This window comes from Poecilia reticulata, linkage group LG15 (genome assembly GCF_000633615.1).
Source record: "Poecilia reticulata strain Guanapo linkage group LG15, Guppy_female_1.0+MT, whole genome shotgun sequence".
NCBI lineage: Eukaryota > Metazoa > Chordata > Actinopteri > Cyprinodontiformes > Poeciliidae > Poecilia > Poecilia reticulata.
The window spans coordinates 26422444-26436077 of NC_024345.1; the positions used below are offsets into that span (position 1 = coordinate 26422444).

At 38.5% G+C, this 13634-nt stretch overlaps 1 protein-coding gene across 8 annotated transcripts in view; it reads left to right on the forward strand.

Annotated features, from left to right (window-relative positions):
• klc1b (kinesin light chain 1b) overlaps positions 1-13634 on the forward strand; it is a 31069-nt gene that overhangs the window by 15304 nt on the left and 2131 nt on the right. For 4 of the 8 annotated variants that reach the window (XM_008430291.2, XM_008430290.2, XM_017309055.1 and 1 more), the window contains 6 exons: positions 426-525; positions 2513-2565; positions 3361-3428; positions 3604-3712; positions 3838-3846; positions 4077-4229. In XM_008430291.2, the coding sequence (XP_008428513.1) occupies positions 426-525; positions 2513-2565; positions 3361-3428; positions 3604-3712; positions 3838-3846; positions 4077-4229 (492 nt within the window). Of the gene's footprint in view, positions 1-425; positions 526-2512; positions 2566-3360; positions 3429-3603; positions 3713-3837; positions 3847-4076; positions 4230-9045; positions 11347-13634 lie in introns of those variants that run through there. The other 4 variants (XM_008430292.2, XM_017309056.1, XM_008430293.2 and 1 more) reach the window with 3 other exon arrangements.

Here is a 13634-nt window from a genome sequence, read left to right on the forward strand (position 1 = left end):
CGGCTCATGTTGAGCGAGATAAACACTCAGCCTGGTTCAAGGTGAAGTGACAGGAAGACGACTTTGTGTTCTGAAGAAATTTATTTTTTTCTTCTGTTCTGAGGTTGAGCTCTGCAGAGGAATAAATCTTTACAAATTGAATTCTGCCTGCAAAGTTTCCACTTTGATCAACATGTACCCAGCTCATTTCTTTCACTAATAGTGTCCTTGACTTCAGTTAAGCACAGTTTTCTCTGTCAGCGTAAGAAGTTGGACTTTTGTGGCGGTTGGCATCCTTTGTCTACCTTACTTTCTTCCCAGTGAAGGCTGCATGCTGCAGTATTGTTCCTGCGTGACTCGTATGCAGATGGATTCTTCTCCTCTGGAGGTTTTAGAGTCAAAAGCATCCATCTTTAAATGTATCTTCTCATCTGTTTCTCCGTCAGGCTTCCTGCTTCCTCAAACAAGGGAAATACAAAGAAGCTGAGATTCTGTACAAAGAGATTCTGACCCGTGCTCATGAGAAAGAGTTTGGATCGGTTGATGGTAAGAGCCCATAATGGACGCTGAAGCTCACACTGAGGCTGTTCTGTTGGAGATTTTAGTTTTTTAGATTAAATGCACTGCGTTAAATCAAATCAATAAAGGACAGATGGTCAGAAAGCCGATCACTTTCTAAGAAGGTTGCCACTTATAGAACCTAAACTTTACAGAATCACTCAGGGAAAATCAGGAGTTTGCTTGTTTGAAGGATAAACTCTTTGAAAAGAAATCAGAAATCATTAGTCTGCTTTCTTCAGCTCTTTAGAAAAAGCTTCTCTCATTCTCCTAAAAATACTTTTTCATGCAGCATTCAGCAACAATGTCACATCATCTTTTCAGTCTGAAAGTTCAAGGATGAAGTAGCAAAACTTGAAGAATGTCAGATTCATTCCCTTTATTCACTGCCTTGCAAAAAGCATTCATACCTCCTGAACAACACGTTTCCATGTGTTTTATTGAGATTTTATATGGTGCATGACCTGTGACACAAGGTACTGGATAACTATGATGGAGTATACAAGTCGTTGTAGATGTTTAGAAAAAAATAAAACTGACCATGGAGGAGTACATTTTGAGATTCATTTCACATATTTATAAGAAAAGACTTGTGCATTCTGTGATGTCAAAAAGTCATAATACTGCAGTTTTTCTTTCAAACTTCTGACTTGTATAATGTCAGATTAATATCTTAGTTTGAATATCATAAATTTATGCATCAAGTCAGAGGTTCCCAAACTGTGGGGGGCGCCGTGCCATTGCAGGAGGGGCGCGGGAAGTCTGGATGAAAAAAAAACAAAAAACATGAACGCTGTATGCGCTGGGTTTTTACCTTAGAATGGCCAACTCTCTGGTATTCCTATGTCAGTTTGATACAGTAGGGGCTTCCACACTTCCCATATCTGTGTCTTCTGTCACTTTTATCAGCAGTTAAAACCGTTTCATCCGTTGTTAACATGTGGTAAGCTGTTTTTCCAAGCCGCCTTTAAATGCAACACTTGCGCTGGATTTAGACCTGTGCGGCAGCGAAGGAGACCTGCTGCTGCTGTGCAGAGCTACTTAGGTGTGTTAGAATCATGGCAGCAAAACGCAAAGAACTTTTCACAGTTTTTCCCCCAAACTAATCGACTGAGTTGAGAGAAGCTGTTGGATGCAGATAATGTTAGCTAAAAGATGTCTAGCTAGCTAATATCAATAAAGCACCTTAAGCTTAACAAGTAACCTGTAGGCTACCAATGTTGTCTATGTTCAGCTACGTCCATTCATTTCCCCCCCAAAAGAGTCGACCCCCCCTCCCCCCCCAGGGGCAGGGAGTCTCTAAGAATCCTCTCTCCCCCCTCACACACCCTCCCACACGTCGTTCAACTAGACAGCCATTTGTAGTCCATAGGGGGGGCCCAGAAAATGTTTGGAAACCACTGGGGGGGCGCAGGAGAAAAAGTTTGGGAACCACTGCACTAAGTTATGGGAAGTTGTAATAATTTCTGCATCAGATGATCAGAGTTTTTTAAGTAAGTGGAAATTATTCTCCACATTTCTTTTGTTTTTTGGCAGAAATGAATTCCTCTGTGACCATGTTTTTTTCATCTATAAGAGCGCTGTTACTCAGTTTTATAATCATTTAGTGGTACAAAAACTTTCACAAGGAAGTTCATGTGGTTTATTTTCCAAATATGCTTTCATAAACAGGCAACTTTCCAAAATATCCCATGAATACTAAAGATTTTCAAGACTTTCTTTATCCCTGTTTTTACTTTTAACCAGTAAGATCTCAAATATTTGTTTAGTTTTATTGCACTATTCAGTTTAATAGATAAGCTCCATTGTTTTCCGTTTTAATATCCTGTTTTTCTTCACTTATGGAACTGTAAGCTCTGCTCAATTCAAATATGAATAAAAATAAATGCATCACAAAGTGTTTGAGTCCAGATGTAGACGGTTCGTTGTATCCCACTTGTACAGTACGTAGACGCTCTCTCCTGTCTGTCTGCAGCTGAGAACAAGCCCATCTGGATGCATGCAGAGGAAAGAGAGGAGATGAGCAAGGTGAGAAAACCTCCCTAAAAAGATCATAAAGATTTCCTCCTGGATGTAGGGCTGGGCGATAAATTGATTTGATCTATTAATCAAAATTTTGTGGTTTTGAAGATTTAGTTTTTGGAAAATCTGGATTTTTTTTCCCAACAATTCACTCCTTGTGTTTCCATAGTTCAGGGTGATGTCAGCACGTCCAAGGCCGCCATCTTGTTTGCAGTTTTTTTACAGCTTCTATATTTTTGGATTTTCAATTCAAGCCAACTCTATAAAAACAATATGATACTAAACTATAATAAACTGTATAATAAAGTCAAAAATAATAAAGAATAAAGTCTTAATATTAGGAGAACTAAGTCATCATTTGATGAGAACTACATAATGAAAAATAAACCATTTTATCTAAACTTTTTTCCTCATTAAAATGACATTCTTCTGGTAAAATTACGTCTTTATTCTGCTAATAATGCGACTATATTTTCGTAATTAAACAAAAATCCTTGTAGCCTGGCCTTAATACTCACAGAAGGGATGACTGAAATAAGAGCTACTTTCTGGAAACATTTTCTGTCATTTGTATTTTTTTTAGAGAAAAAAAAAAAAGCAATAAAATCAGAAATCGCATTTGGTATGAAACAAATGTGAGATTTTATGTTTAAACCATATCGCCCAGTCCTACCTGGAATATTAAAATATTCCTCTTTTGAAACAATGTCTCAGACACAACTGTATAAACAAAGAAAAATGCTGCTTATCAGGTCTAAACACCGGTTTTTCTTTCTCTTTTGCTCACTGAATTGCTTCCAGGGCAAACACAGAGACAACACCCCATATGGAGAGTACGGAGGCTGGTACAAGGCCTGCAAAGTCAACAGGTGATGCTGATAACTGTTTTATGACTCAGCTGTAAAAGCTCTAAATTTAGGTCAACTTTTGATTCAGTGGAAATCTTTAACGCCACCTTTACTGCAAGTTCTCCTTTGTCTGTCCCTTTTCATCAGGATTTACTTTATTACCTTTTTGAGTAAATTTCCGTCTCTTTCCATGCAGCCCCACAGTGAACACTACCCTGAGGAACCTCGGTGCTCTGTACCGCCGCCAGGGCAAACTAGAGGCAGCGGAGACGCTGGAGGAGTGTGCTGTGAGGTCTCGCAAGCAGGTCAGCGACATCTGCTAAATAGAAACGGCCCTGTTCTGCGTGACGGTTCCTGTTTTGTTTTTTTTATTTAGGAAAGCAAATCTCATTGTATTTCTTTCCCTTTCCCTGCATTGCTATGGATCCAGAGCAACACAGTAAGTGGTTCGTCTCTGTTGGCTCCCATAGAGCTTCCACCTCTCCCATCTAACATCACTCCCATCTCACAATCATCTAAGATACTCGTTTGTCGCTGAAAACGTGACGGACGGACAGGAAATGTGAAATCACCTTAATCCCCCCCATAAAACTTTCTACTCTCACGAATTTACACAAGCTAATGTCTGCATCTGCAGCTTGATCTAATCAGGTTTGTAAACCTCTGCAGGGCATCGACCCCATCCACCAAACGCGTGTGGTGGAGATCCTGAAAGATACAGACGGTGAGAGGCGGAGGAGCAGAGACAGCCTGACCAGCGTTAAGTACGAGAGCGGCTCTGAGACCGGCGAGGAAGTGAGTATGGGCGTGGAGTGGAACGGGGTGAGTACAAATCCACTATTGTAGAGTAAACACAACTCGTCTGGAAAAACCAGGCGGTGTCTGCAATTTCAGAGAAATGGAGGGCTGGTACAGAACTTCACTGCTACTTTTTCCTGCTGTTTTAAAAAAAAAATGGCACAGTGCCATATGATGAATGGAAGCTAACTTCTCTGGAACTGAATAAGCTGGTGCTTTTAGCAGGATTCTAAGCTCTGGCTCTGCACTTTATTCATAATAAAATATTACATAGCTACAAAAAACACAATACCAACTGTATTTGTTGTTTTAAGATGCCTGTTGTTGTTATTATTTATTTGAATATAAATGTCTCCAAAACAGGTGCAGAGCCATGTAGTGATCTGAGTCTGTACCATCCCATCGACTCTCTGCAGACACAGATCTTGTCTTTGTCCTGAAGTGACCCTGGTGTCATAAAGCTGATTGAGTGTCTTGGCATGCTTGCCTTTTTGTTTTTAGCCTTGCAGTTTGCTTTAAACTCCATGCTTATGTCTTTTGTTGTTTTGGAACGAGTAGTTCTGTTGCTGGCCGTGCTTCTGTGCAAGTGAAACAGTAGGAAAAAGGCACACGCTCAGTCCCTGTCGCCTTGGTAACATAATACCTATTCACATCCACCTATGCGAGCACAGCTAACGAGGTTAGCCGCTAACACAATAAGCACAAGGAGCCCACCCTGTCTGCTGATGTTTTGACCCAGAACAGGACTTTATACCGTTTGGGTTTCAAAGAGGTTTGAGTCCAAAACCTGCAGCAGCAACAATAAAATGGGTGTGGCAGCTGAAAATTAGCTCCTCTGCATCAACAAAGCGGGGATGCTTTCCTTAGTTTGAGCTTGTGCCTCTTCGTTCACTTGAATGCAGCCTCACCTCGCGCTGCATCAGCCTAAGCATGCATATTCCAGCCTGCCGCTCTCACCCCCCTAACATGCACTAATGGACTACATCTGTTTTCACATGACTGAGAAATGTCTGTTGACCCTGAGCTTTGCTGCTTTTCCTAATGTAGGAATTTTGTGGGGTTGTTTTAGTACTAAAGTGTGAATGTGAAAGCTCCCCTGGGAGAGATGTGTAAGAAGCCTTTAAATGAATACAGCTTCTGCTGCAGTGAGTTAATAAAAAGAGAAAAATCCAGCAGTTAAGGCATCTTGACATGTAGTTTTCTGCTATAACATTTCATAAGATTGTAGCGTACAGAGAAGGCCAGGAGTTTAACTCAATCACTCATTTGGCCAAAATTAAAGACTAAGTTAGAAGCCAATCTTGATATTTGTTGAGGAATGTCATATTTTCTTACACTGACAAGGTCTATATTGTACGATTGTGAACAAATATCATGCTTCCCGCCCGTCCACAAAGCTTCTGTTTTCCACCTTTTTGGGAGGGATTGTCTTGATTGGCACACCAACGCAACAGCAGAGTAATCTGATATTTGGATTTATCTTGAGGGGGGAAATATAGTTGCACTGCATGCCAAATTTGACCCACAAGTCTGATTTTGACTGATGTGCTTTTGGGTCTTTACAACTTGTTTCGATTAGGGACCAAAATTGCACCATTTGTTCCATTTTCAGCTGATAAAGTTCTCGTTCACACTGCTAAACGGGCTAAACGACCAAAACTCTTTGAAAAACCAGTTCATCTGTTCTACTTCCTGCTTTTGGAGCGATCTCTGGTCCATTTGCATCCAAATATGCATTTGAACCGCACCAGAGTTCACCTTTATCTAACCAACTCCTAGGTTTCAGTTCGGATAAGAGTTGGACTATTTTCTCTGCATTAGAGTCTGACTATGCATTCACACCTCCCCAAACGAACTGGACTTTCTAGACAAATGAACTTACGACACTTTCATAATCTTGAGTTGTTTTTTTTTCTACATTTCTTAAATTGTTTCAAATAAAAGGCTGGATTTCTATTAAACTATTCATTGAATGATTATCCTACTGCAGTGAAAGATTAATTTAAGGCTTTGTCCACATTCTCACCAAGGTGCTAATAAATGTAAAACTGTTTCTAAGCTTAACAGCAGTCGATCTAACCGCATGTGTATTCATGCAAAAGTGCAGTCCATTGTAAGAGGAGAGTGAGAAAATGTCTCTATTTGCTCATCGTTTCTGAAAGCTTGACCTGTTTACTTAAAGTGTTAATTACTTCCATCCATCCATCCATTTATTTACAAACATAAAAACATGCCATGTAGCTCAGCTAGCCTTTAGTTTGAATGAACAAGCACTTAAAGACCCATCGTCTTCCTTGCTTTAGACATTCAAAGGATTTTGTGTCGGAGCCGATACCCATCTGCTTTCTCTTGTTACCTTTTGCAACATTATTTGTCTGCTTACAAATCTCATTAAGTGTGTGTTGAACCAGTTTGGTGTACAGATTGCTAACCCGATGACATCACAGCTGTTTCACAACACGTTTGTGGTTGAGTGTTGGGTTCATTTAGTTTTATGTCTCATTAAAAGCATGACTTGACCTGTGAAAAGTGTACGTGTGCCTGCAGGAGTTTCGATTTTCGCATTTAATGCACTGCTTTTCAAACCTCTTCTGTTTTTTTTTGCTTTTCCCATCCTTTATTCACCACTAACATGTTTCTTTGTTGATTTGTTTTGCCATGACAACCAATCAGCCTGCCAATCAAATTTTCCCCCCTGGCAATCAGTGGATTGTACTCTCCCTGTTAATGAAAACAAACCTGGGCGGGGGGATGCAGAGTCAGGTTATGAGAGATATTTTGTTAGTGATGGAACATAGTTCAGTGTTGTTATTAGAATTTTGAGGTTTAGTTTGTTTGGTTAAAATGAGGTTTTCTCAGAGTATTTGGTGCATCCTGTGCTGCATCTGCAGTGCACAGTCAGTTACTGTGCACTCTCTGCCAGATTCAGACTTTCCAGTACCCAAGGAGAAAATAAAAAGAGCTGAGTCACAAAGACTGCATCGCTAATCTGACTGCAGCTTTCTGGGTTGACTTCTATTTTTTTATAATGAAATGCAGCTCTTATGCTGCAGCATTTTCACGTCACACAAATTCAGCATTATCTCAGGGATGGAAATCCTCAATTTTACTATACTCCAGCTTGGGTGAGCAATATGTATGGAAGAAATATAAAACGGAAAGGTTTGTTTTTAGACATTGAATTAATGGCATTGAAGTTTTTATCAAATTAAAATTATGAATGTTTTTAATTTGATATTTGATTACCTTTAGTGACTCAAACCAAAGCATTCAGCACTAGATTGAGTCAAGCAGCTTTAGCCAATCAAAATTACGCTTCTTTGATCATGTGACACTAGGTCTGTGAAATATTTAACTCAGTTTGAGTAAATGAAACAATAACAAATCTCCAATGGCTGTCAATAATTGCCTGTTCTGTAATGGTCTCTGTTTAAGAGAAAAACTTTCTTCATCTTCATGAAACCCTGCTAACCAGCTGCACTGGTGTCATGTGATCAAAGAAGCGTAATCTGATTGGCTGAAAGCCGCCCAACTCGATTTGGTACTGACTGCTTTGGTGTCACATTTGCAGGTGATTTATTTTTTTTATTTTTTTTTACTAGCACATTTAAAAGAAAGAAACTAACTTCATATACATAATTGCGTAAGATAAAAATTAAAATGTCTAACTCTAATGAGACAATATTTCTTCCATACATATAGGCTTTTATCACATTGTTGTGATATTTCTCTACAAAAAGGTTAAAAATATTTAAAATTCATCAGTTTTTTTTCTATAAATCTGTCACTGCAGTCAGAGCCTCAAAAAACAAATAAAGCTCCAATAAATAAAACATTGCACTTAACAGTTGTATAACTGTAATTAACTGTGAATAACACAGTAATTGCCCATTCCCAACTGTGGAAAAACATTAGTGTTTCCAGACAATATTCTGGTAATTTCTTCTAAAATATAATGCATTTTTGAGTAAATTGAATTTTAGTTTTGCTAAATATAATCTAAGGTTTCGTCCCTGAGTATTTTTGTGAATTAAACGGTCGCATCTACATCAGATTATGTTGATGCATTAATTTTTAGCTGCCTTTAACCTGAGGATTTATCATAACGTTCTACAATCTGGTCCTAATCTACTGTATGGAAATATTTTACATTTTTAATAGATGATATTTAGCTGCAGAAAGTCACTTATTTTGGTAACAACGTGGTTACAATTTGTCATATCTATAAAAGTTATCTGGAACTTAACCAGATAACCAGATTTCACAAGTTAAATGATCTGAAAATCAGATTTTCAGATGTTTGTACACAGTTATAAATGAGATCCAAGCCCTTTTTGTATCACCACTTATCTCCATGAATCATGAAAATACTTGAAAATACTTAAAAATACAAAAAAATAAAACCATATGTTTTGGTTTGTTTGAAAATAGTCTGATTAGAGATATGAAATACAACAAGTAGGTCTGAAAAAGGAGTACCAATAGATAAACAAGTGAATTAACCCAGACTAATAAGATTATTATATGAACACGGAGATTTAGCATGAATAAAAAGTTAAGATTCGGGTGGTGGGACATCTGAATCTTGCTAAAATAGTCAAGAAATCACCTGATAATTTCTTTAATGGTGCTCTTAATGTCTATTATACACTTTTTTTTTTTTACGTATTATAACTTAGCTGTCAGATTTAGAAAATGTAATGCCTAAGGATCGATGCATCTCAGATGTGTCAGAAGTCAGGGAGCTGTAGCACAGGAAGCCCAACCCAGAGCTTTTTAATCTTACAATGTCTGTCCTTTTTTGTCCTTGTTTTTGTCTCTCTTCTCTCTCGTTTATCAGGCCTAAGCCATCAAGATTATTCCTTCATGCTTCTCTCCTTCCCCCCAACACAGTAACAAAGGGATGTGTGTTGTCGTTCCCTCTGGGCTCCTTTGTCCCTACAAACCAACAACTCCTCTTCCGTCTCCGGTGCCCCCCCACCCCCTCTGCAGCAGAGACTCAGAAAGCCCCCCCCCCTCCTGGTTGTCATCTCTCTTCCCTGCTCAACTGGCCACTGCTGGGACGTTTGGTCTTCTCATCTCTGCTCTTCTCAAACTTTCCTGTCACTAACCAATGTCAGAAGTCTTTCTTTCAGCTCTTTCTCTCACTTTGACATTAGAGGAAGTTGTTATGAGTGTGTGTATGCGTGTGTGTGTGTGTGTGTGCGTGTGTGTGTGTGTTTGTGTGTGTAATCTATCCCTGTGAGGACGTCACTTGTACGTGTTTTTTTCCCCCTCGGCAGAATTTACTTATACTTTTTAATGTGGGCATAGTAGATTTATTTATCTAGTTAGTAGAGATGAAGGTGGGAAAAGAAATGTTTAGAGTTATCATGGGAGTCAAAATATTAATTTCTACACTTTAGTTTATCTGCATGATCTCACGGAAATTGTTGAAGCCTAAAAGTTGAGCTGCCATCTTGGTGCCTGGATTTTGCCACTTTATGTTTTACAGAAGTTTATTTAGTAAAGTTTTAACCTGATGCTTGGTTCAGAAATGGTACTGTATGATATCAAATGAAGGTGAAAAGAAAAGTGATCGCTGCCATTTTTATTTTCTTTTTACGTTAGGTGTTGTCGGTTCTTTTGTAATCATCGTTGTTTACATTTTTTTTAAAGGCTTTTGATACGTTTTGGCCCAGTGTAAAGGCTGTAGTGAGCGCCGCCTGTTGCTAATGAGAGAAGTTTTGCCTGATGACAGAAAGCTACTGTTGCTATGGTAACATGTTCTGGTGGCTCCCACCGGCTTGAGGTGTCCTTGGTTTCTATGGCGTTCAAGAAATGCTTGGTTCTGCCAAGATACGGTTCTGGCGTGACGTTTACAAACGCTCATCTTTCTGGATGGCAGCAGGAAGTGCAGACCCAGAGGTTCCCGGTTCAAACCCGGCGTAAAACATCTGCCAAGTCTGTGTGCGCGCAGCTGTGGAGTGGAATCAACACAAACCGACTACTGTGGAAATTTCTTAATAATTTAAATTCAATGGATGGATTTTGAAGCAACAGATGATCTTTTTAGAAGAACATGCACATGTAAAATTTGAGGGACACAAAAAAGAAAAACGTTTAAAAATCACTTTTGCCGGTATTCTATCATGCAGTGTGTAGTAGGACAAGAAAATTGTATTGAGAAATACATTGACCAAAAAATGATAAACAGCCACAAATGCGGAAAAAATAAGAACATTTCACTAAATTACACTTGTGTATTACACGTGGTCCACTATTAATAAATCGTTAATAACATAATGTTGACGCTGAGGATGAGTGTATGTAAACGTCTGACCAGAACTATGAGTTTGACATGTAGAGCAGAGAGCAACTGGAGGGGTCAGCTCAACTATGAACCATTTGAGAGATTACCTTGCCATTAATGTTGGATTTTGATCCCTTTTTTTAATGCAAATACCCAGAATTCTTTGCTCCGATGGCATTGCATACGTAACCTAATGGTGTAACTTTACAGATGTCGGTGTGATCATGTGCTCGTTTCAGTGGTACAGTCACAGTGAACCAATCTGGCGTTGGAAACTGTAGTTTGAACTCAAAGCTTCGAGCCTTTTTAGTTCTTGCTCAGCGTAGATATTGTAACTTTGGTGAATCATGTTGTTTTGGCACCAGGAATTCAGTGCGAGTGTCTCCTCACGGTTTACCCTAACCGAATGTAAATGAAATTAACATCTTGGAAGTGTAACTGTAGGCTGTATTTATAGATTTGACAACTGTAGGCTGTATTTATAGAGTGAATAGAGTGCATTCACTCTATGGCTTTTCAATGTGCTACATGCCTTGATTCTTCATTCCTTTCCATTGAGTACGCCTATACATCTAATGCAACTCTGAACAAAAGAAAAATAATACAGTGTTCACTCAATTATGATGATATTGTTGTTAGTGGAATGCTTGCTTATTTATTGAACTGTCTGTTCTCAACATATAGAGTGGGATTCTGTTTCTATTTGTGAAAGAACAAAAACCATAAGCTCTATAAGCATTATCTTAGTATGTAGGACTGCATTATATCTATATATTCACCATTCTGCATTGTGACGATTAATGCATCAACACTTGTTGGTATTCTCAAATAAAGTTTTTCATTTGTGAACACCGTGTCTTTCTCTGCTTTGGATGAAAACGTGAATGTGAGCTGCAGAATTGCAGCAAAGCAGGACTCAATCTCCATCTCTAAGTGCCTGCATCGCCCCCTGCTGGTGAGGCTCCTACACTGCAGCTGGTTTAACTTTGAATGGGTGGATGGATAAGATACTGTGGTTTAAAGATAAAATGTGACTATGGCAACTAAAATATGTTTATTCTCTGTACTGTTAAAAATCTCAATTTGCTCTGCTTGATCATTTAGTTAAAGCAAGTTTTGGTACTACAGGAAAAGTCTGCAGAAAGGCTCTGAAGTGAAGTCTTTGCAGTAGCATAACCACAGGAAAGACTTTAAAAATAACATCTTGAACATAAAGATTATTTTTAACTTTTCACAAAAATAACTTTTAACATGGTAGCATCCCAAACATAAAACAAGTGAAGGCTAAGACGATGTTTATGTTATGTTCACAAAATGGGAAAGTCCAGAGAACATCCTATTCTAGGTTGGCGTCAACTAAGGGTGGGCATTTATCACACAGAAAATATATTTTCTATCAATAAACTATGATAAGAATTTAGATTTGTTGTGACAGTAATAAATAAAAACTCAAAAATGGCTCTAATGTCTGCTTTTTTATTATTTTCCCCTCAGTTTCATGAAGTTATTAGTAAGTCGGTACATAAAAAAATAAAAGCTGCACACAGTGACTGTGTATAGCCTTAGTGACAAAATCACATTTCCTTATGTAAATGAAGTCTGGAAGAGGCCAGTTTATCGCCACTTTGATCATTATTGCAATAAACTATGATAAAAGTTTTAGTCCATACCGCCTATCCCTAGCTGCAGTAGCAGGTAAAGAAACAAGCCCCCATTAGTTTAAATAAAACTACCCATTAGCAAACTGTTAAAAATATTAATAAATGGCTGCATTTGATGAGAACTATTTTAAATTAAATATTGAACATCTCACAATTTTGTAACTTAGCAGTATACAGATAAAAACTACTTTAATTTGACTGATAAAATCATATTTAAGCTTACAACTGTTATCTTGAAAGTTCTACTTATTTGGACCTCACATAAAAACTTATGGCGGGTCTTGAATTTGGCCCCCTGGCCTTGAATTTGACACATCTTACACAGAGTTAGCTAAGCTACCATCATGCCTCAAATACAGGCGGCGCAGCTTTATGACTGGATTTTAAGCATGGATCTGAGTCGACACATGTGGCGCAGTTTCAAAAAAGCCTCCCTTCTGTTTTCATAATGAACAGTTAGCTGAAGAGCTAGGCTAACACTGGCATGTTTACTCTGTTTTGATGGGATTCATTGATAATTCAGCTGATGAGCCGTTTAACCGTGTCCAGACAAAACGTAGAGAAATGCCTCGTCTCCAGTTTCAAAAAGTCAGATGATGCTTTTCGCATCATAAGTGTTGATGACTGGTGTTTCAGCTGCTCTCTGGTCGCCTCTCATTCAGCTGACTGTGGATGATGTCTGATCATAGTGCAGAGAAGGTTACTGAACCAGGTAATATGGCCACTGACACCTTTTTAAAGGAGGAAAAGACTTTGGTTGTTTGGGAAAACCCAGATTTGTTTGCTCAAAATGGAAAAATTAAACAAATACACAAGAAAAAAGGCTACAAATGTTAAAAACATTGTGCAAAACAAAATTTTACAATTGAATGATGGATATTTAATTGTGCCGAATCCCAAACATTCCTGCTCCAAATCTCTGACTTCACTTCAGCTTGTCGTTTTATGATTACGCTGCTGCAATACATAAATGACTTATTTTAAGCCTTTTTACACGTCTACCAGGGACCAGTAAATGTAGAACAAGCTGCTTTTTGCTGGTACGCCTATGCAAATGATGACAGAGGCATATTATGCTTTGCTTAAAGTGCAACTTATCTTATATAATCAACAGACCACAGAAGTGTTTGTTGACTTCTGCAAAGGCTCCCCTAATAATGACTGCCTCACCCTGTTTTTAGTGATCACTTTAGCTCTAGCTAGTTTAGATAAAGAAGGAAAATGCACCTGAACATCGCAGCAGGAACCTGGCTTAATGCATGAGTTTGCCTGATTTTACATTTCTACATCTAACTATAACTGAGGCATGTCTGCATGGCAGCATCTGTTCTTCAGCATGTTTTCACAAAGGCTATATATCTGTTTTTTCTTTCTGTCACAAATTCAACAATACTGGAACAAACATGGGTCTCAAAGTGAAAAGAAGGAGCTTCCTTTCAGAGAATGGCTGATGAGCTTGAGTGTGTGTGTGTGTCT